At 42.0% G+C, this 21,207-nt stretch overlaps 2 protein-coding genes across 2 annotated transcripts; both read right to left on the bottom strand.

Moving 5' to 3' along the window:
* Positions 1-3,594: 3,594 nt before the first annotated feature.
* LOC309500229 (extracellular superoxide dismutase [Cu-Zn]-like) lies at positions 3,595-4,348 on the bottom strand. The gene has a single exon (XM_082171798.1). It carries the CDS (start codon positions 4,299-4,301, stop codon positions 3,663-3,665), a length of 639 nt encoding a protein of 212 aa, XP_082027924.1. The 5' UTR covers positions 4,302-4,348; the 3' UTR covers positions 3,595-3,662.
* Positions 4,349-12,493: 8,145 nt separating this feature from the next.
* LOC309500737 (extracellular superoxide dismutase [Cu-Zn]-like) lies at positions 12,494-15,192 on the bottom strand. The gene is made up of 2 exons (XM_082172450.1): positions 14,439-15,192; positions 12,494-13,215 (listed from the first exon to the last, which is right to left on the bottom strand). Exon 2 carries the CDS (start codon positions 13,198-13,200, stop codon positions 12,562-12,564), a length of 639 nt encoding a protein of 212 aa, XP_082028576.1. The 5' UTR covers positions 13,201-13,215; positions 14,439-15,192; the 3' UTR covers positions 12,494-12,561.
* Between the last annotated feature and the right edge of the window lie 6,015 nt (positions 15,193-21,207).

Genomic DNA, 21,207 nt, shown 5'->3' with positions numbered 1-21,207 from the left:
AACTCAAGGATGTGCTGATCACCTTTCTGATATTATTGATTTTCTCAGAGAAGAAAGAAGCAAACTCACTGCACTTGCTGTTTGAGAGCATTTCACTAGGAATCTGGCTTGGGGGGTTTGTCAGTCTCTCTACAGTAGCAAAAAGAGTGCGTGTGTTGTTTAAATTGCTGTTTATAATATTTGAGAAGAAAGTCTGTCTAGCTTTGCCTAGTTCCATATTGAAAGCATGCTGCGACCTTTCGACCCCTGTGTTTCCGCCCTCCCACGTGCAACTTATTCAGTTCAAACTTCACAGGCGCTTCCAGGTCAAGGGGGTCTTTTTCCGGCCAAACGAGCGGACGGGGACACGGAACTCTAGAACCCGTCCCCGGGGCCCGTGACGAGACGCATGTGTCAATTTCGGGCCGATCGGGCCTTTCCATCAAGTCGTTTTGCTGAAACACATACTTAGAACCGATCTAGAACCACCAAATCCAGGATCTAGAACCGGGGGCCCCTGGACTACCACCGTGTCGAATTTGGGGTCGCTGCGACCTTTCGACCCCTTTTGGCCCCTGTTTGTTTGACGTCCCACCTGCAACTTATTCCATAGGGCTGTTGGTGGCCAATTAGCGCGAAAAAAGGTCAGAGGGACACGGAACTCTGGACACCGTCCCAGGGGCCCGTGACGGGACGTATGTGTCAATTTCGGGGCAATCGGACCACTCTGAACCTCGTTCGGCCCCTGGAGGTGCTAGGGGCCCGAAACTTCATAGAAAGCTGCCTCACACGGCCCCCAAAAACATACAGAGAGGGGAACGTCTACACAAAAAAACACTTGGTGGTTAGGGGTCAAAATAGGCACTTCGTGGACTATGAGGAAGACTATGGTGAAGTTTAGGTGGTCAGGGGGCATCATAGGCACTTTGTGGCAATGAAGAAGAGGATAGGTGGTGAGTGGTCAAAATAGGCACTTCGTGGTACTGAGGAAGACTATGGTGAAGTTTAGGTGGTCAGGGGACCCCATAGGCACTTCGTGGCAATGGAGAAGAGGATAGGTGGTTAGGGGTCAAAATAGGCACTTCGTGGACAACGAGGAAGACTATGGTGAAGTTTAGGTGGTCAGGGGACCCCATAGGCACTTCGTGGCTATGAAGAAGAGGATAGGTGGTTAGGGGTCAAAATAGGCACTTCGTGGACAACGAGGAGGACTATGGTGAAGAGTAGGTGGTCAGGGGACCCCATAGGAACTTCGTGGCAATGAAGAAGAGGATAGGTGGTTAGGCGTCAAAATAGGTGCTTCGTGGCACTGAGGAGGACTATGGTGAAGAGTAGGTAGTTGGCGGACCCCAAAAGCACTTGGTGGACCTCCCCGTAGTGCACTGGCACCCCCAGAGGCGTCCACACAGGGCCTATGGTAATTTATGGTAATTTTGGCCACTTTATATGCGATTTTACAAAACGTCCACGTCACCATTAGGTTAAGCAGCTCGTGTCGTCCATTTCGAGCACGCGGACCTCCGAGTGCCTAGGCCGACAATGGCAACTTAAATGAATGGGAAAATTCCCACGAACAGCCTAGTTTCCCTTACTAGAGGTATTTCGGATTTCATGGAAGGAGAGCTCGATTGCATACAGAGAGGCCTTAAAAGCTGCTAGATCTGCTTATTTTTCAACCCTATTAGAAGAAAATAAACATAATCCTAGGTATTTATTTGAAACGGTGGCTAAACTAACGAAAGCCCAGAAGTTTCCAAGCAACACAGCAGTAATGACTTTATGAACTTCTTCACTTATAAGAGTGATAATATCAGGGACAAAATTATAACTATGCAATCGTCTACTACAGTATCGAATCAGGCAGTGCATTGTAGTCTCCCTGAGGAAAAATTTGATTCATTTATTGCTATAGGAGAGGAAGAATTTTGCAAACTCGTTAATTCATCTAAATCGACAACACGTATGTTAGACCCTATTCCGACTAAGCTACGGGGAGAGATGCTCCCAGAGGTCATAGATCCTCTTCTTAATATCATTAATTTGTCTTTGTCTCTAGGATACGTACCAAAAACGGTTGCCCTGCACGCTTAATAAACAAACTACAGCTAGTTCAAAACGCAGCAGCTCGAGTTCTTACCGGCGACGACTCGACGCCGGCGATATGTTATGCCCTAAATTAATGCATGATTAACTAACTGTATTTTTCTATGTACAATTTTTTGAAATACACTTTCTGTAAAGCTGCTTTGAGACAATATGTATTGTGAAAAGCGCTATACAAATAAATTTGAATTGAATTGAATTGAATTACCAGAACCAGGAAGTATGACCATATTAGCCCGGTTCTGTCAACACTGCATTGGCTGCCTATTAAACATCGTACATAGTGCAAAGCACTAAATGGTTTAGCTCCGCAGTACTTGAGCGAGCTCTTAACGCATTATAGTCCTTCACGTCTATTGCGATCTCAAAATTCCGGCCAGTTAATAATACCTAGAATATCAAAATCGACTGCTGGCGGTAGATCCTTTTCCTATTTAGCACCAAAACTTTGGAACAGTCTTCCTAACATTGTCCGGGAAGCAGACACACACACTCTGTCAGTTCAAAGCTAGATTAAAGACACATCTTTTTGACCTAGCATTCACATAATACATTATAGACTTCTATAATTCAATGTTAGGCTGCATAGATTTGGTCAGCCGGAACCGGGAACACTTCCCATAAATCCTGATCTACTCGTTACATCATAAGAAGAATGGCATCTACGCTAATTTTAGTGTCTTTGTTTATCCCGAGGTTTTCCCACAGCCTGCCGGATCCAGGCCGTATCCAGATCTGACGAAGGACCTTCGCCTGGACCCGATGACAACGCAGTGCTGAAGTGCCAACTTTACCACTCTACAGTTAAAGCGTTGGCGAGAAATTCATTTTGCGTACCTACCCCGAAGTGATAAAATAAAATACTGTATCAAAATGTATAAAGGAAAGACCAGTACTTTATTTAGGCTTGGTTTGTAGGGAATTCCAAACCTGCGCACATATATTGAAACGCACATAACTATAGAACCAATTCTTAATGCGCATGTGAACGCCATCAGCGTTTCTCACAGGTTCTCGTTTATAGTCTGTGTAGAGAGAATGGTGTCGTCTTGGCGGCCCCTAATTTAATAACAAATGATCGTTGCTACGGAAGCGAATCAATCGAAACTAACTTTAGCTGGAAAATAACTTAAGAACCACTATAAAGCCAAAACAATCTGTTACCTTAAATTATACGTTTTATCATATTTAATAAAATCTTATGTCAGAGGTTATGTCTACCTTCAACAATAAGGGTGTCCTCCCCTGAGATGTAGCCACACCCTCCAGTGTCATATTGCATCAACCAAAACCATTTGATCATTTAAAGAAATAGTGGATCTTTAATTAAAGGCCATTGTCATGCTCTTAAAGTGTTAACCCATTGAGCACAGTAAATCAAACTAAACGGCCCACTTTACCTGCATTCACCCTACATTTATTTTTAAGAGTGCATTTACTATTGGAAGCTATGGCCAAAAAGCCTCTGAAAAGACCAAGAGAAAAAACAAAACAAAAACAAACATGGGAATGTTCATTTTATGAAATATACTTTAATGTAGGACACATACAAAGAATACACAAGGAAAATCATGATTATCCTATTTGAATCTACCTCCACATTTTTCCTTGGGGGGCACTTCAGTCTTCTGCCACAGACTTGGAGTAGTAATACCAATCACACCCAAAGCAATTATCTGTCCAGCACTCTCCTCATCTGAATCCATTCCCGGATCATCCTCCTTCTCATGAACCACCACCGCACGTCCCAGAATGGAATAAGGCCCAAAGAGCTTGGCGTCTGGAAGCGTCAGGGACTGCCTTATAACTCCTTGCTTGGAAGCAAAGTTGCCCAGGTCTCCAGGAGGGTGGTCAACGCCGTTTGGATTGTAATGAGGACCAACAGTGATGCTGCCTTGACTCAGGTCTCCATACCGATGGACGTGCATGGCACGCTCTTGATGATCGTTGGCAGGCAAACCACGGAGGTTGATTTTCACTTCTAAATCTCCATTGGGGAAGAGCTGCTTGAAGAGGATTTGCCCAAAGATCTTTGGCTGGTTACGTGGCAAATTGGGGCTGGGAGTTACTTCACAAGTGGCATAGATTGTGTTGTCGAACTCCACGACTTCCGGCTGTGGAGCTTCGGCAGGCAAACAAACTGGATCTTTGGAGAACTCTCCTCCTTGTATATGCAGCACCAGCAATATCAGAGGGAATATTAGGATGATTTTCTCCATGTTGATCTTTAAAGCCTACAATGAAGAGTGGATTCAGTGAAATCATGCCGTTTGGTTTAAGAATGTAATATTTTTTGATAAAAGGTCAATGCTTTGTTGCAGGGAGCTTTGAGAATGGAAGTTGCATTAGGTAAAATAGCACAACCAGATTAGTTTGCAACGGAAAACCATATCCCAGACAGCAACATAGTGTCGGCCCACATCTGGGCCGTGTGTAATCCATGTGTACCAGATGTGGGCTGGATCTGGGCCGACACCATGTTGCTGTCTGGAAAACTCTATAATTTTTGCATTGCTATGTACCCTTGTGAAAAAAAAAGCACTTATTGGCATTGGATGTGTACCTGTAGTATCTTGAAAATACAATAATAATAATAATAAAAAACCCTGTAGGTCCACTTGCAGATAATAACATTGATGAATTATAAAAAGCCACTAAAGTGTCACACCTGCCAGCCAAAGTGCTTATGATATATACACACAAACATGAACAAACCAATGACATACAGGTGGATGTAATGCAGGCAAAGGTTTATGGAAATGGAAAAGGTCTAGGGAGAAGTGCCCTCTGGTGGCTATCATAGCGCTTCTGCTGGCAGGAGAGACATTAAGTACATGTACACAAAAAAAAGAAGAAAAAAAAAGTAATGTCAAACTAAGAGTTTTACTTTAAAAGTACATTATGTTTTTTAAAAAAAATGTTGTTGTGCTTTAAAGAAGTAGACTTGCTATTCAATATTAAATATAAAGTTCATGTTTCATTGCATGTATATTTTTAAATGCATTACATAAGATGAAATATAAATTGTATTAAAATATATTTTTGTTGACCATAAATGCACAGTAAATATCAGTACATTCAGCAGTGCACTTTAACCATATTTCAAAGACAATACAAGTAATTATGAAATGGATTACAAATAAAGATGTACTTCAGTCAAACAAAGGACTGCTTAATTTACATTTAAAATATGCATGAACATGCAATTAAGTCTGAAAACTACATTACATTCTTGCACTTAAGTATATATTTTTTTATAGGTTTAATTTCAATAATATGCACTCTTCTTTAAAGCATGCTAAAGTGTACTTCTTCACAAGGACAGGTAAAATAAAAGACAATATCTATACTTTTGCTTTAACTTTTTTTTTTGTTGTAACCTACTAAATCAAGTCAGTTGATGGAGAAAATGGAATGGAGAAAAAAAACACAAGCCTAAAACAGCAAAGGTGCATCACCGTATAGCTGAAAAGCTGTCTTCAATCCGTGTGGAGCCTGAATATTGCAGTCACAAAAATACTACAACACTTAATCTGTGTGCAGTCCTGACCTGGGGTTGAGAGAATGTTCCTTTGCAATCACACTTTTGGCTGCTCTTTTAGGAACTCATGTTGAGCTACAAGTTAACCATGATAGTCTGTTAGTCACTAATTAAGTTCACCTGTGTTTCATTTAGCTCCCTTTGTTTGCCTGTTTATATATAGCACTCAGTTTATTCAGTTCTTTGTCTTGCATTGCACAATGTGTTCTCCAGTGTAGATTATGTCCATTGTTTTGTGTTTATTAAAAGAAGTACTGCCATAGATTCCTCTTCTCTTCATTTGTTGGCTCATTTGTGACTCATTAATTCTTAGTGTACAATTCCACTTGACGTTCATGCTTGACACCACTTCTTATAGCAGATATTCATCTCACATAAGTGAATAGCTGACAGTTCTTCTTTTTCAAGAAACCATTTCTACAGACTCTGATGTACCAAGCCTGACAATTACACATGCAATTGGACTGTTATTTAATTGTCTTTGAAGGCAGAAGTAAACATTTCTAAGGGAATGATTCTTCTATGGCATCGATGTTAAAATCGATTGATTGAATGCAGGTAAGGTGGGACACTTTTTGTTAAACGTGTCATTTAGATTCAGTACCTAGATGTTTATTTCTTTTTACTACTTTTGTTAACTTTAAGGTCCGACTTTAATATTTCATTTTGAATACAGTTGATATGTGTTATTTGCAAGGTATATACCAATAAACATTTTGAGATCATGCACTCCAGACAAATTTCTTTTCAGGTAATGTGACCCATCCCTAATTTATCAAAAATGATCCTGGATCTTAAAAACACATGATTTATTAACACATCAGACAAACATATTCCACCGCATATTTAACAGACCCAAAAGCACATAGATAGACTGCTTTACAAATGAGGTCAGTAAAAAGCTGGTTATTTGCTAAGAAGCTGCTCCTGAAAAAAGGATCGGTACCAACTATTCGTGTTCCTGCTGCACCTCCAGAAGAACTGAAGTGAGTGTAACGTTTTATTAACCTTTATATTAATCTTTGTATATTAATCAAAGCTCATTATCATTTAAAGACCCATGCACTTAAACGGCGTGCTGAAAACAGAGCTGTTTTTGACCAGGTAAAATTAGTGTTCTCTTACAATACTAATGAGAATTTTTAATTAAAGTATATTACAAACTTTTAATTTAGACCCTAAAGAATCATATTAGCTTGTACAAAAATGACATTATATGACCCCTTTAATGAACTCTACAACATATTACAAATGGAACTACAACACATGCAACAACAAATAGGCTAACAAAAATTCAATAAGAGGAAAATATAAAATGGTAACCATATTGTAAAACTTTTTTTCTGTCTGTTGCACACTGTAAATTAACTTAAATTGTGTCCATATTTTAAAGCGTTATATTCTGCATCTACATTTTAATAATAATAATAATTCGTTACATTTATATAGCGCTTTTCTGGGTACTCAAAGCGCTTTACATGGAAGGGGGAATATCCTCAACCACCACCAATGTGCGGCAGCCATATTGCGCCAGAACGCCCACCACACACCAGCTTAATGGTGGAGAGGAGACAGTGATGAAGCCAATCAGTGTATGGGGATGATTAGGAGGCCATGATGGACAGAGGCCAAGGGGCAAATTTGGCCAGGATGCCGGGGTTACACCCCTACTCTTTTTCGAAGGACATCCTGGGATTTTAAAGAGAGTCAGGACCTCGGTTTAACGTCTCATTGGAAGGATGGTGCTCTTTGACAGTATAGTGTCCCGATCACTACACTGGGGCGTTAGGTCCCACATAGACCAAGGGTGAGCACCCCCTGCTGGCCTCACGAACACCTCTTCCAGCAGCAACCTGGTTTTCTCAGGAGGTCTCCCATCCAGGTACTAACCAGGCTTGCTAACCTCTTACAATAAAAAAGGTGTAGGTTGATGACGCATAAGCGGAATTATGGAACTTGTCGTCATGCCGAAGGATCTAATAATGTTTATGGATGAGTGAATACATTGATGTTTTTAACATGACTGTGGTATGAAGCAGGTCGCGATTGCTAATGAGAGACAGATATCAGCGCCACATGCGAGTCCCGCAGATATAAAGGAATAAGGACATTTCCTTCAACCGATCTACCCGCAAGTGCTGAATTAATACTCACACATACCCCTTTTCCACCAGCATGAGCCGGGTGCCAGTTCAGAGCCAGAGCCAGTCCGGAGTTGGTTCGACTGACGAGCTCTCTAAGATCCGGTTTGCCTTTCCACAAGGCCAAAGAGCCACCAGAGAGGCAGATCTTACGTCACTGTATACATCTCATGTTGCCCAGCAACGCTAGCGTGGCAGCGCCAAACACAAACACACCAGGCTTGTTCGAGATGGTTCGGCTTCTCGCAGACCGATCGGCTCATGACATCAAAGCACTGCGAAAGCGATCCAAAAGCTCAAGGAGTCGTATGCTCTCCAAACACTCCCGCAGCTCCGATCGGTCCGTGCCGCTCCGATGCATCTCGAACAAGCCTTCCATCAACAATGGAGGTCGTTGCGTTACTATTGATGCTCATGGCTTTGCGAACCTACATCGGCATCCAAACACGGCGAATCCAACGTGTTCGTGCAGCTCGCCGTAACTTGCATAGACGGAGATTACAATCAAGCTGCTATTAGCTCGATGAGCTGCTATTTGAAAAATGGCGGTGACAAGTTTCTGTTCGTCTGTTGGTCACGGTAACCCCGCCCCCAGCCCCTGACGCAAGCGGTTCATACTTCTAGACCAGCAATGTTTTGGAGAGCTGGTGCTTTGGGTGTCGAAAAACAAAGAACCGATTTGAAACTAGGCTCTAGCTCCGAACCAGCACCAGCACTGCCTTGGTGGAAAAGGGTTAACAAGTCAGTTTATTTGGCGAATTAAACTTGTGAGGTAACGCAGCGCTGTTTCACTTGGTCTACACTATCACACTAAACTGCATTTGAGTGTGTTGAAAGTTATAATGTTATTCTATGTGTTTGTTTGTCTGTATGAGACTAGCAGTAAGCTAGATGAACATTAGAATAACATACTGATCATATTCTAACATTTCATCATGTTGAGCTATATAACATTGATTACTTTTATGTACATTTGCTCACCTGTCTAATAAAGTGCATGCAAGACGTCTCTGTCAAGTCGAAGTTTGTCACGGACGTGGAGCTCTCGGCATCTCGAAAACACCACGCCGATATTGATCCTCGTTTTAGTTCTCCTTTTGTCCCAAAGTCTGCTTGCCATGGTCCATAATGCATACGTCAATTTCGGGCCAATCGGACCTTTCTGTCCACCTTTCACGAAGCACATGGTCCAATTAATGCAGGCCCTCTCGCACACATAGACAGACATATGGTCAAAGTGAACCAAAGGGAGGAGAATTTCGCACTGCAAAAAGACACACTTGGAACCGATCTAGAACCCTGCGATCCGGGATCTAGAACCGGGGGCCCCTCGACTACCAGGGTGGCGAATTTGGAGGCGCTGCGACCTTTCGACCCCTGTGTTTCCGCCCTCCCACGTGCAACTTATTCAGTTCAAACTTCACAGGCGCTTCCAGGTCAAGGGGGTCTTTTTCCGGCCAAACGAGCGGACGGGGACACGGAACTCTAGAACCCGTCCCCGGGGCCCGTGACGAGACGCATGTGTCAATTTCGGGCCGATCGGGCCTTTCCATCAAGTCGTTTTGCTGAAACACATACTTAGAACCGATCTAGAACCACCAAATCCAGGATCTAGAACCGGGGGCCCCTGGACTACCACCGTGTCGAATTTGGGGTCGCTGCGACCTTTCGACCCCTTTTGGCCCCTGTTTGTTTGACGTCCCACCTGCAACTTATTCCATAGGGCTGTTGGTGGCCAATTAGCGCGAAAAAAGGTCAGAGGGACACGGAACTCTGGACACCGTCCCAGGGGCCCGTGACGGGACGTATGTGTCAATTTCGGGGCAATCGGACCACTCTGAACCTCGTTCGGCCCCTGGAGGTGCTAGGGGCCCGAAACTTCATAGAAAGCTGCCTCACACGGCCCCCAAAAACATACAGAGAGGGGAACGTCTACACAAAAAAACACTTGGTGGTTAGGGGTCAAAATAGGCACTTCGTGGACTATGAGGAAGACTATGGTGAAGTTTAGGTGGTCAGGGGGCATCATAGGCACTTTGTGGCAATGAAGAAGAGGATAGGTGGTTAGTGGTCAAAATAGGCACTTCGTGGTACTGAGGAAGACTATGGTGAAGTTTAGGTGGTCAGGGGACCCCATAGGCACTTCGTGGCTATGGAGAAGAGGATAGGTGGTTAGGGGTCAAAATAGGCACTTCGTGGACAACGAGGAAGACTATGGTGAAGTTTAGGTGGTCAGGGGACCCCATAGGCACTTCGTGGCTATGAAGAAGAGGATAGGTGGTTAGGGGTCAAAATAGGCACTTCGTGGACAACGAGGAGGACTATGGTGAAGAGTAGGTGGTCAGGGGACCCCATAGGAACTTCGTGGCAATGAAGAAGAGGATAGGTGGTTAGGCGTCAAAATAGGTGCTTCGTGGCACTGAGGAGGACTATGGTGAAGAGTAGGTAGTTGGCGGACCCCAAAAGCACTTGGTGGACCTCCCCGTAGTGCACTGGCACCCCCAGAGGCGTCCACACAGGGCCTATGGTAATTTATGGTAATTTTGGCCACTTTATATGCGATTTTACAAAACGTCCACGTCACCATTAGGTTAAGCAGCTCGTGTCGTCCATTTCGAGCACGCGGACCTCCGAGTGCCTAGGCCGACAATGGCAACTTAAATGAATGGGAAAATTCCCACGAACAGCCTAGTTTCCCTTACTAGAGGTATTTCGGATTTCATGGAAGGAGAGCTCGATTGCATACAGAGAGGCCTTAAAAGCTGCTAGATCTGCTTATTTTTCAACCCTATTAGAAGAAAATAAACATAATCCTAGGTATTTATTTGAAACGGTGGCTAAACTAACGAAAGCCCAGAAGTTTCCAAGCAACACAGCAGTAATGACTTTATGAACTTCTTCACTTATAAGAGTGATAATATCAGGGACAAAATTATAACTATGCAATCGTCTACTACAGTATCGAATCAGGCAGTGCATTGTAGTCTCCCTGAGGAAAAATTTGATTCATTTATTGCTATAGGAGAGGAAGAATTTTGCAAACTCGTTAATTCATCTAAATCGACAACACGTATGTTAGACCCTATTCCGACTAAGCTACGGGGAGAGATGCTCCCAGAGGTCATAGATCCTCTTCTTAATATCATTAATTTGTCTTTGTCTCTAGGATACGTACCAAAAACGGTTGCCCTGCACGCTTAATAAACAAACTACAGCTAGTTCAAAACGCAGCAGCTCGAGTTCTTACCGGCGACGACTCGACGCCGGCGATATGTTATGCCCTAAATTAATGCATGATTAACTAACTGTATTTTTCTATGTACAATTTTTTGAAATACACTTTCTGTAAAGCTGCTTTGAGACAATATGTATTGTGAAAAGCGCTATACAAATAAATTTGAATTGAATTGAATTGAATTACCAGAACCAGGAAGTATGACCATATTAGCCCGGTTCTGTCAACACTGCATTGGCTGCCTATTAAACATCGTACATAGTGCAAAGCACTAAATGGTTTAGCTCCGCAGTACTTGAGCGAGCTCTTAACGCATTATAGTCCTTCACGTCTATTGCGATCTCAAAATTCCGGCCAGTTAATAATACCTAGAATATCAAAATCGACTGCTGGCGGTAGATCCTTTTCCTATTTAGCACCAAAACTTTGGAACAGTCTTCCTAACATTGTCCGGGAAGCAGACACACACACTCTGTCAGTTCAAAGCTAGATTAAAGACACATCTTTTTGACCTAGCATTCACATAATACATTATAGACTTCTATAATTCAATGTTAGGCTGCATAGATTTGGTCAGCCGGAACCGGGAACACTTCCCATAAATCCTGATCTACTCGTTACATCATAAGAAGAATGGCATCTACGCTAATTTTAGTGTCTTTGTTTATCCCGAGGTTTTCCCACAGCCTGCCGGATCCAGGCCGTATCCAGATCTGACGAAGGACCTTCGCCTGGACCCGATGACAACGCAGTGCTGAAGTGCCAACTTTACCACTCTACAGTTAAAGCGTTGGCGAGAAATTCATTTTGCGTACCTACCCCGAAGTGATAAAATAAAATACTGTATCAAAATGTATAAAGGAAAGACCAGTACTTTATTTAGGCTTGGTTTGTAGGGAATTCCAAACCTGCGCACATATATTGAAACGCACATAACTATAGAACCAATTCTTAATGCGCATGTGAACGCCATCAGCGTTTCTCACAGGTTCTCGTTTATGGTCTGTGTAGAGAGAATGGTGTCGTCTTGGCGGCCCCTAATTTAATAACAAATGATCGTTGCTACGGAAGCGAATCAATCGAAACTAACTTTAGCTGGAAAATAACTTTATTAAGAACCACTATAAAGCCAAAACAATCTGCTACCTTAAATTATACGTTTTATCATATTTAATAAAATCTTATGTCAGAGGTTATGTCTACCTTCAACAATAAGGGTGTCCTCCCCTGAGATGTAGCCACACCCTCCAGTGTCATATTGCATCAACCAAAACCATTTGATCATTTAAAGAAATAGTGGATCTTTAATTAAAGGCCATTGTCATGCTCTTAAAGTGTTAACCCATTGAGCACAGTAAATCAAACTAAACGGCCCACTTTACCTGCATTCACCCTACATTTATTTTTAAGAGTGCATTTACTATTGGAAGCTATGGCCAAAAAGCCTCTGAAAAGACCAAGAGAAAAAACAAAACAAAAACAAACATGGGAATGTTCATTTTATGAAATATACTTTAATGTAGGACACATACAAAGAATACACAAGGAAAATCATGATTATCCTATTTGAATCTACCTCCACATTTTTCCTTGGGGGGCACTTCAGTCTTCTGCCACAGACTTGGAGTAGTAATACCAATCACACCCAAAGCAATTATCTGTCCAGCACTCTCCTCATCTGAATCCATTCCCGGATCATCCTCCTTCTCATGAACCACCACCGCACGTCCCAGAATGGAATAAGGCCCAAAGAGCTTGGCGTCTGGAAGCGTCAGGGACTGCCTTATAACTCCTTGCTTGGAAGCAAAGTTGCCCAGGTCTCCAGGAGGGTGGTCAACGCCGTTTGGATTGTAATGAGGACCAACAGTGATGCTGCCTTGACTCAGGTCTCCATACCGATGGACGTGCATGGCACGCTCTTGATGATCGTTGGCAGGCAAACCACGGAGGTTGATTTTCACTTCTAAATCTCCATTGGGGAAGAGCTGCTTGAAGAGGATTTGCCCAAAGATCTTTGGCTGGTTACGTGGCAAATTGGGGCTGGGAGTTACTTCACAAGTGGCATAGATTGTGTTGTCGAACTCCACGACTTCCGGCTGTGGAGCTTCGGCAGGCAAACAAACTGGATCTTTGGAGAACTCTCCTCCTTGTATATGCAGCACCAGCAATATCAGAGGGAATATTAGGATGATTTTCTCCATGTTGATCTTTAAAGCCTACAATGAAGAGTGGATTCAGTGAAATCATGCCGTTTGGTTTAAGAATGTAATATTTTTTGATAAAAGGTCAATGCTTTGTTGCAGGGAGCTTTGAGAATGGAAGTTGCATTAGGTAAAATAGCACAACCAGATTAGTTTGCAACGGAAAACCATATCCCAGACAGCAACATAGTGTCGGCCCACATCTGGGCCGTGTGTAATCCATGTGTACCAGATGTGGGCTGGATCTGGGCCGACACCATGTTGCTGTCTGGAAAACTCTATAATTTTTGCATTGCTATGTACCCTTGTGAAAAAAAAAGCACTTATTGGCATTGGATGTGTACCTGTAGTATCTTGAAAATACAATAATAATAATAATAAAAAACCCTGTAGGTCCACTTGCAGATAATAACATTGATGAATTATAAAAAGCCACTAAAGTGTCACACCTGCCAGCCAAAGTGCTTATGATATATACACACAAACATGAACAAACCAATGACATACAGGTGGATGTAATGCAGGCAAAGGTTTATGGAAATGGAAAAGGTCTAGGGAGAAGTGCCCTCTGGTGGCTATCATAGCGCTTCTGCTGGCAGGAGAGACATTAAGTACATGTACACAAAAAAAAGAAGAAAAAAAAAGTAATGTCAAACTAAGAGTTTTACTTTAAAAGTACATTATGTTTTTTAAAAAAAATGTTGTTGTGCTTTAAAGAAGTAGACTTGCTATTCAATATTAAATATAAAGTTCATGTTTCATTGCATGTATATTTTTAAATGCATTACATAAGATGAAATATAAATTGTATTAAAATATATTTTTGTTGACCATAAATGCACAGTAAATATCAGTACATTCAGCAGTGCACTTTAACCATATTTCAAAGACAATACAAGTAATTATGAAATGGATTACAAATAAAGATGTACTTCAGTCAAACAAAGGACTGCTTAATTTACATTTAAAATATGCATAAACATGCAATTAAGTCTGAAAACTACATTACATTCTTGCACTTAAGTATATATTTTTTTATAGGTTTAATTTCAATAATATGCACTCTTCTTTAAAGCATGCTAAAGTGTACTTCTTCACAAGGACAGGTAAAATAAAAGACAATATCTATACTTTTGCTTTAACTTTTTTTTTGTTGTAACCTACTAAATCAAGTCAGTTGATGGAGAAAATGGAATGGAGAAAAAAAACACAAGCCTAAAACAGCAAAGGTGCATCACCGTATAGCTGAAAAGTTGTCTTCAATCCGTGTGGAGCCTGAATATTGCAGTCACAAAAATACTACAACACTTAATCTGTGTGCAGTCCTGACCTGGGGTTGAGAGAATGTTCCTTTGCAATCACACTTTTGGCTGCTCTTTTAGGAACTCATGTTGAGCTACAAGTTAACCATGATAGTCTGTTAGTCACTAATTAAGTTCACCTGTGTTTCATTTAGCTCCCTTTGTTTGCCTGTTTATATATAGCACTCAGTTTATTCAGTTCTTTGTCTTGCATTGCACAATGTGTTCTCCAGTGTAGATTATGTCCATTGTTTTGTGTTTATTAAAAGAAGTACTGCCATAGATTCCTCTTCTCTTCATTTGTTGGCTCATTTGTGACTCATTAATTCTTAGTGTACAATTCCACTTGACGTTCATGCTTGACACCACTTCTTATAGCAGATATTCATCTCACATAAGTGAATAGCTGACAGTTCTTCTTTTTCAAGAAACCATTTCTACAGACTCTGATGTACCAAGCCTGACAATTACACATGCAATTGGACTGTTATTTAATTGTCTTTGAAGGCAGAAGTAAACATTTCTAAGGGAATGATTCTTCTATGGCATCGATGTTAAAATCGATTGATTGAATGCAGGTAAGGTGGGACACTTTTTGTTAAACGTGTCATTTAGATTCAGTACCTAGATGTTTATTTCTTTTTACTACTTTTGTTAACTTTAAGGTCCGACTTTAATATTTCATTTTGAATACAGTTGATATGTGTTATTTGCAAGGTATATACCAATAAACATTTTGAGATCATGCACTCCAGACAAATTTCTTTTCAGGTAATGTGACCCATCCCTAATTTATCAAAAATGATCCTGGATCTTAAAAACACATGATTTATTAACACATCAGACAAACATATTCCACCGCATATTTAACAGACCCAAAAGCACATAGATAGACTGCTTTACAAATGAGGTCAGTAAAAAGCTGGTTATTTGCTAAGAAGCTGCTCCTGAAAAAAGGATCGGTACCAACTATTCGTGTTCCTGCTGCACCTCCAGAAGAACTGAAGTGAGTGTAACGTTTTATTAACCTTTATATTAATCTTTATATTAATCTTTGCAAATCGCTTGCACGCTTCACGATGAATGCGGCTATTTTTACACTCAGGGTACATTACGCCATGTTTTCTATGTATGACGTCCTCAATATAATTCATAATCCCATGTTTATAATGAACAACGCGTTATGGTTATTGTGTTACAAACGGTGTACGCACAGAACAGAGGGGCGGGGTACGTGAGCAAAGCTCATTATCATTTAAAGACCCATGCACTTAAACGGCGTGCTGAAAACAGAGCTGTTTTTGACCAGGTAAAATTAGTGTTTTCTTACAATACTAATGAGAATTTTTAATTAAAGTATATTACAAACTTTTAATTTAGACCCTAAAGAATCATATTAGCTTGTACAAAAATGACATTATATGACCCCTTTAATGAACTCTACAACATATTACAAATGGAACTACAACACATGCAACAACAAATAGGCTAACAAAAATTCAATAAGAGGAAAATTTAAAATGGTAACCATATTGTAAAACTTTTTTTCTGTCTGTTGCACACTGTAAATTAACTTAAATTGTGTCCATATTTTAAAGCGTTATATTCTGCATCTACATTTTAATAATAATAATAATTCGTTACATTTATATAGCGCTTTTCTGGGTACTCAAAGCGCTTTACATGGAAGGGGGAATATCCTCAACCACCACCAATGTGCGGCAGCCATATTGCGCCAGAACGCCCACCACACACCAGCTTAATGGTGGAGAGGAGACAGTGATGAAGCCAATCAGTGTATGGGGATGATTAGGAGGCCATGATGGACAGAGGCCAAGGGGCAAATTTGGCCAGGATGCCGGGGTTACACCCCTACTCTTTTTCGAAGGACATCCTGGGATTTTAAAGAGAGTCAGGACCTCGGTTTAACGTCTCATTGGAAGGATGGTGCTCTTTGACAGTATAGTGTCCCGATCACTACACTGGGGCGTTAGGTCCCACATAGACCAAGGGTGAGCACCCCCTGCTGGCCTCACGAACACCTCTTCCAGCAGCAACCTGGTTTTCTCAGGAGGTCTCCCATCCAGGTACTAACCAGGCTTGCTAACCTCTTACAATAAAAAAGGTGTAGGTTGATGACGCATAAGCGGAATTATGGAACTTGTCGTCATGCCGAAGGATCTAATAATGTTTATGGATGAGTGAATACATTGATGTTTTTAACATGACTGTGGTATGAAGCAGGTCGCGATTGCTAATGAGAGACAGATATCAGCGCCACATGCGAGTCCCGCAGATATAAAGGAATAAGGACATTTCCTTCTACCGATCTACCCGCAAGTGCTGAATTAATACTCACACATACCCCTTTTCCACCAGCATGAGCCGGGTGCCAGTTCAGAGCCAGAGCCAGTCCGGAGTTGGTTCGACTGACGAGCTCTCTAAGATCCGGTTTGCCTTTCCACAAGGCCAAAGAGCCACCAGAGAGGCAGATCTTACGTCACTGTATACATCTCATGTTGCCCAGCAACGCTAGCGTGGCAGCGCCAAACACAAACACACCAGGCTTGTTCGAGATGGTTCGGCTTCTCGCAGACCGATCGGCTCATGACATCAAAGCACTGCGAAAGCGATCCAAAAGCTCAAGGAGTCGTATGCTCTCCAAACACTCCCGCAGCTCCGATCGGTCCGTGCCGCTCCGATGCATCTCGAACAAGCCTTCCATCAACAATGGAGGTCGTTGCGTTACTATTGATGCTCATGGCTTTGCGAACCTACATCGGCATCCAAACACGGCGAATCCAACGTGTTCGTGCAGCTCGCCGTAACTTGCATAGACGGAGATTACAATCAAGCTGCTATTAGCTCGATGAGCTGCTATTTGAAAAATGGCGGTGACAAGTTTCTGTTCGTCTTGTTGGTCACGGTAACCCCGCCCCCAGCCCCTGACGCAAGCGGTTCATACTTCTAGACCAGCAATGTTTTGGTGCTACTTAAGTACCACTTTTCCTGGTTCAGAGCTGGTGCTTTGGGTGTCGAAAAACAAAGAACCGATTTGAAACTAGGCTCTAGCTCCGAACCAGCACCAGCACTGCCTTGGTGGAAAAGGGTTAACAAGTCAGTTTATTTGGCGAATTAAACTTGTGAGGTAACGCAGCGCTGTTTCACTTGGTCTACACTATCACACTAAACTGCATTTGAGTGTGTTGAAAGTTATAATGTTATTCTATGTGTTTGTTTGTCTGTATGAGACTAGCAGTAAGCTAGATGAACATTAGAATAACATACTGATCATATTCTAACATTTCATCATGTTGAGCTATATAACATTGATTACTTTTATGTACATTTGCTCACCTGTCTAATAAAGTGCATGCAAGACGTCTCTGTCAAGTCGAAGTTTGTCACGGACGTGGAGCTCTCGGCATCTCGAAAACACCACGCCGATATTGATCCTCGTTTTAGTTCTCCTTTTGTCCCAAAGTCTGCTTGCCATGGTCCATAATGCATACGTCAATTTCGGGCCAATCGGACCTTTCTGTCCACCTTTCACGAAGCACATGGTCCAATTAATGCAGGCCCTCTCGCACACATAGACAGACATATGGTCAAAGTGAACCAAAGGGAGGAGAATTTCGCACTGCAAAAAGACACACTTGGAACCGATCTAGAACCCTGCGATCCGGGATCTAGAACCGGGGGCCCCTCGACTACCAGGGTGACGAATTTGGAGGCGCTGCAAGGCAAGGCAAGGCAAGGCAAGGCAAGTTTATTTATATAGCACATTTCATACACAATGGCAATTCAAAGTGCTTTACATAGAAGAAATTAAAATAATGAAAAGAAATAAGAATAATTAAAACAGTTTAGAAAAATAAAATAAAATACAGTACTTTTAAAAAATAAAAAATAATATTTATTATAGATCTTTCTTTCAAAGGATTCCCTTAAGACTTAAATCTTTCAACCTTCTTTTAACCTTCAATCTTCTTACGACTTCCATCTATCAACTTTCCTTTAACTTTCTTTTCTCCCTCATTTACTCACATGTTGTTTTCACTTTCTTTAGCACTTTAGCACTGCGTTCACATTCTTTCTCAGACGAAAACTTTAATATCGTCATTTAAATACTGTTCTACTTTCAAACCCACATTAATCACTTTCACATTATCACCTTCTGAGTGGGCATTTACAGTTTCGGGCTAAATGCCCTGCTGACATAGGAGAAATTAAAATAATTAAAAGAAATAAGAATAATTAAAACAGTTTAGAAAAATAGAGTAAAATACAGTACAGTACAAACAGTCGGACGAACAGCGGCACAGTGCTCATTCAGTAAATGCACAGCTAAACAGAAGTGTTTTGAGTCTGGATTTGAATGTGACCACTGTAGGAGCACCTCTGATCTCTTCTGGAAGCTGGTTCCAGCTGTGGCTGGCATAATAGCTAAAAGCAGACTCACCATGTTTAGAATGAACCCTTGGTATTTCTAGCTGATATGATCCTAATGATCTGAGTGATCTGTTGGGTTTATATTCAGTGAGCATATCTGCAATGTATTGAGGTCCTAGGCCATTGAATGATTTATATACCAGTAATAATACTTTAAAATCAATCCTAAATCTAACTGGGAGCCAGTGTAAAGACCTGAGGACTGGTGTGATATGTTCATATTTTCTGGTTCTGCTCAGAATCCTGGCGGCAGCGTTCTGTATGAGCTGCAACTGTCTTATGGTCTTTTTGGGAAGGCCAGTGAGGAGTCCATTACAATAATCCACCCTGCTGGTGATGAAAGCATGCACAAGTTTCTCTAAGTCTTGTCTGGAAACAAAGCATCTAATTCTTGCAATATTTTTCAGATGATAGTATGCTGATTTAGTTATTGCTTTGACATGACTACTGAAACTAAGGTCTGACTCTAGTGTCACACCAAGATTCCTGACTTGATGTTTAGTTGTTTTACCCCTAGAGTGAAGGTATGCGTTCACTTTGAGAACTTCATCTTTGTTTCCAAACGCAATAACTTCAGTTTTGTCTTTGTTTAATTGAAGAAAGTTTTGACACATCCAACTGTTGACTTCATCAATGCATCGGCACAGGGAGTCAATGGGGCTGTAATCGTTGGGCGATAGGGCTAAGTACAGCTGTGTGTCGTCTGCATAGCTGTGGTAAGCAATTTGGTTATTTCTCATTATTTGGCTCATTGGGAGCATATACAGGTTGAACAGGAGTGGCGCAAGAATTGAGCCTTGAGGGACTCCGCATGTCATGGATGTCCACTCAGACTTATGGTCTCCTATACTCACATAATAACCTCTCCCATCTAAGTATGACCTGAACCATTTAAGGACTATCCCAGAAAGCCCCACCCAGTTTTCCAGCCTGTCAAGAAGTATGTTGTGATCGACAGTGTCAAATGCAGCACTGAGGTCGAGTAGTACCAGCACTGATAATTTTCCTGAATCAGTATTTAAGCGAATATCGTTTATTATCTTTATGAGCGCTGTCTCTGTGCTGTGGTGCGGTCGGAAACCAGATTGAAAATTGTCAAAGTATCCATTCGAGCTTAAGAATTTGTTCAGCTGATTGAAGACAACTTTTTCAATGATCTTGCCTATGAAAGGAAGATTTGAGATCGGTCTATAGTTGCTTAATATGGTCTTATCCAGATTTCTCTTTTTCAGGAGGGGCTTGACAACTGCAGTTTTCAGGGAGTTTGGAAAACTCCCAGAGAGAAGTGAGGCATTTACCACTTCTAGAAGATCTGCTTCTAAACTGTTTAGCACAATTTTGAAGAAAGATGTGGGAAGTGTGTCAAGGGCGCATGTTGATGTTTTAAGGTGTTGTACGGTTTCTTCCAAAATTTTGCCATCAATTTCTTTGAAGTCAGACATAGTAACTACTTTCTCAGGTGGTCTGATCTGTCTGACCCCAGTGCAACTCAAGGATGTGCTGATCACCTTTCTGATATTATTGATTTTCTCAGAGAAGAAAGAAGCAAACTCACTGCACTTGCTGTTTGAGAGCATTTCACTAGGAATCTGGCTTGGGGGGTTTGTCAGTCTCTCTACAGTAGCAAAAAGAGTGCGTGTGTTGTTTAAATTGCTGTTTATAATATTTGAGAAGAAAGTCTGTCTAGCTTTGCCTAGTTCCATATTGAAAGCATGCTGCGACCTTTCGACCCCTGTGTTTCCGCCCTCCCACGTGCAACTTATTCAGTTCAAACTTCACAGGCGCTTCCAGGTCAAGGGGGTCTTTTTCCGGCCAAACGAGCGGACGGGGACACGGAACTCTAGAACCCGTCCCCGGGGCCCGTGACGAGACGCATGTGTCAATTTCGGGCCGATCGGGCCTTTCCATCAAGTCGTTTTGCTGAAACACATACTTAGAACCGATCTAGAACCACCAAATCCAGGATCTAGAACCGGGGGCCCCTGGACTACCACCGTGTCGAATTTGGGGTCGCTGCGACCTTTCGACCCCTTTTGGCCCCTGTTTGTTTGACGTCCCACCTGCAACTTATTCCATAGGGCTGTTGGTGGCCAATTAGCGCGAAAAAAGGTCAGAGGGACACGGAACTCTGGACACCGTCCCAGGGGCCCGTGACGGGACGTATGTGTCAATTTCGGGGCAATCGGACCACTCTGAACCTCGTTCGGCCCCTGGAGGTGCTAGGGGCCCGAAACTTCATAGAAAGCTGCCTCAC

The sequence above is a fragment of the Leuciscus leuciscus genome (assembly GCF_965113295.1).
Source record: "Leuciscus leuciscus genome assembly, chromosome: 6".
Lineage (NCBI taxonomy): Eukaryota > Metazoa > Chordata > Actinopteri > Cypriniformes > Leuciscidae > Leuciscus > Leuciscus leuciscus.
Note: the sequence above shows the minus strand (reverse complement) of the source record. Positions and strands in the feature narration are given on the sequence as shown.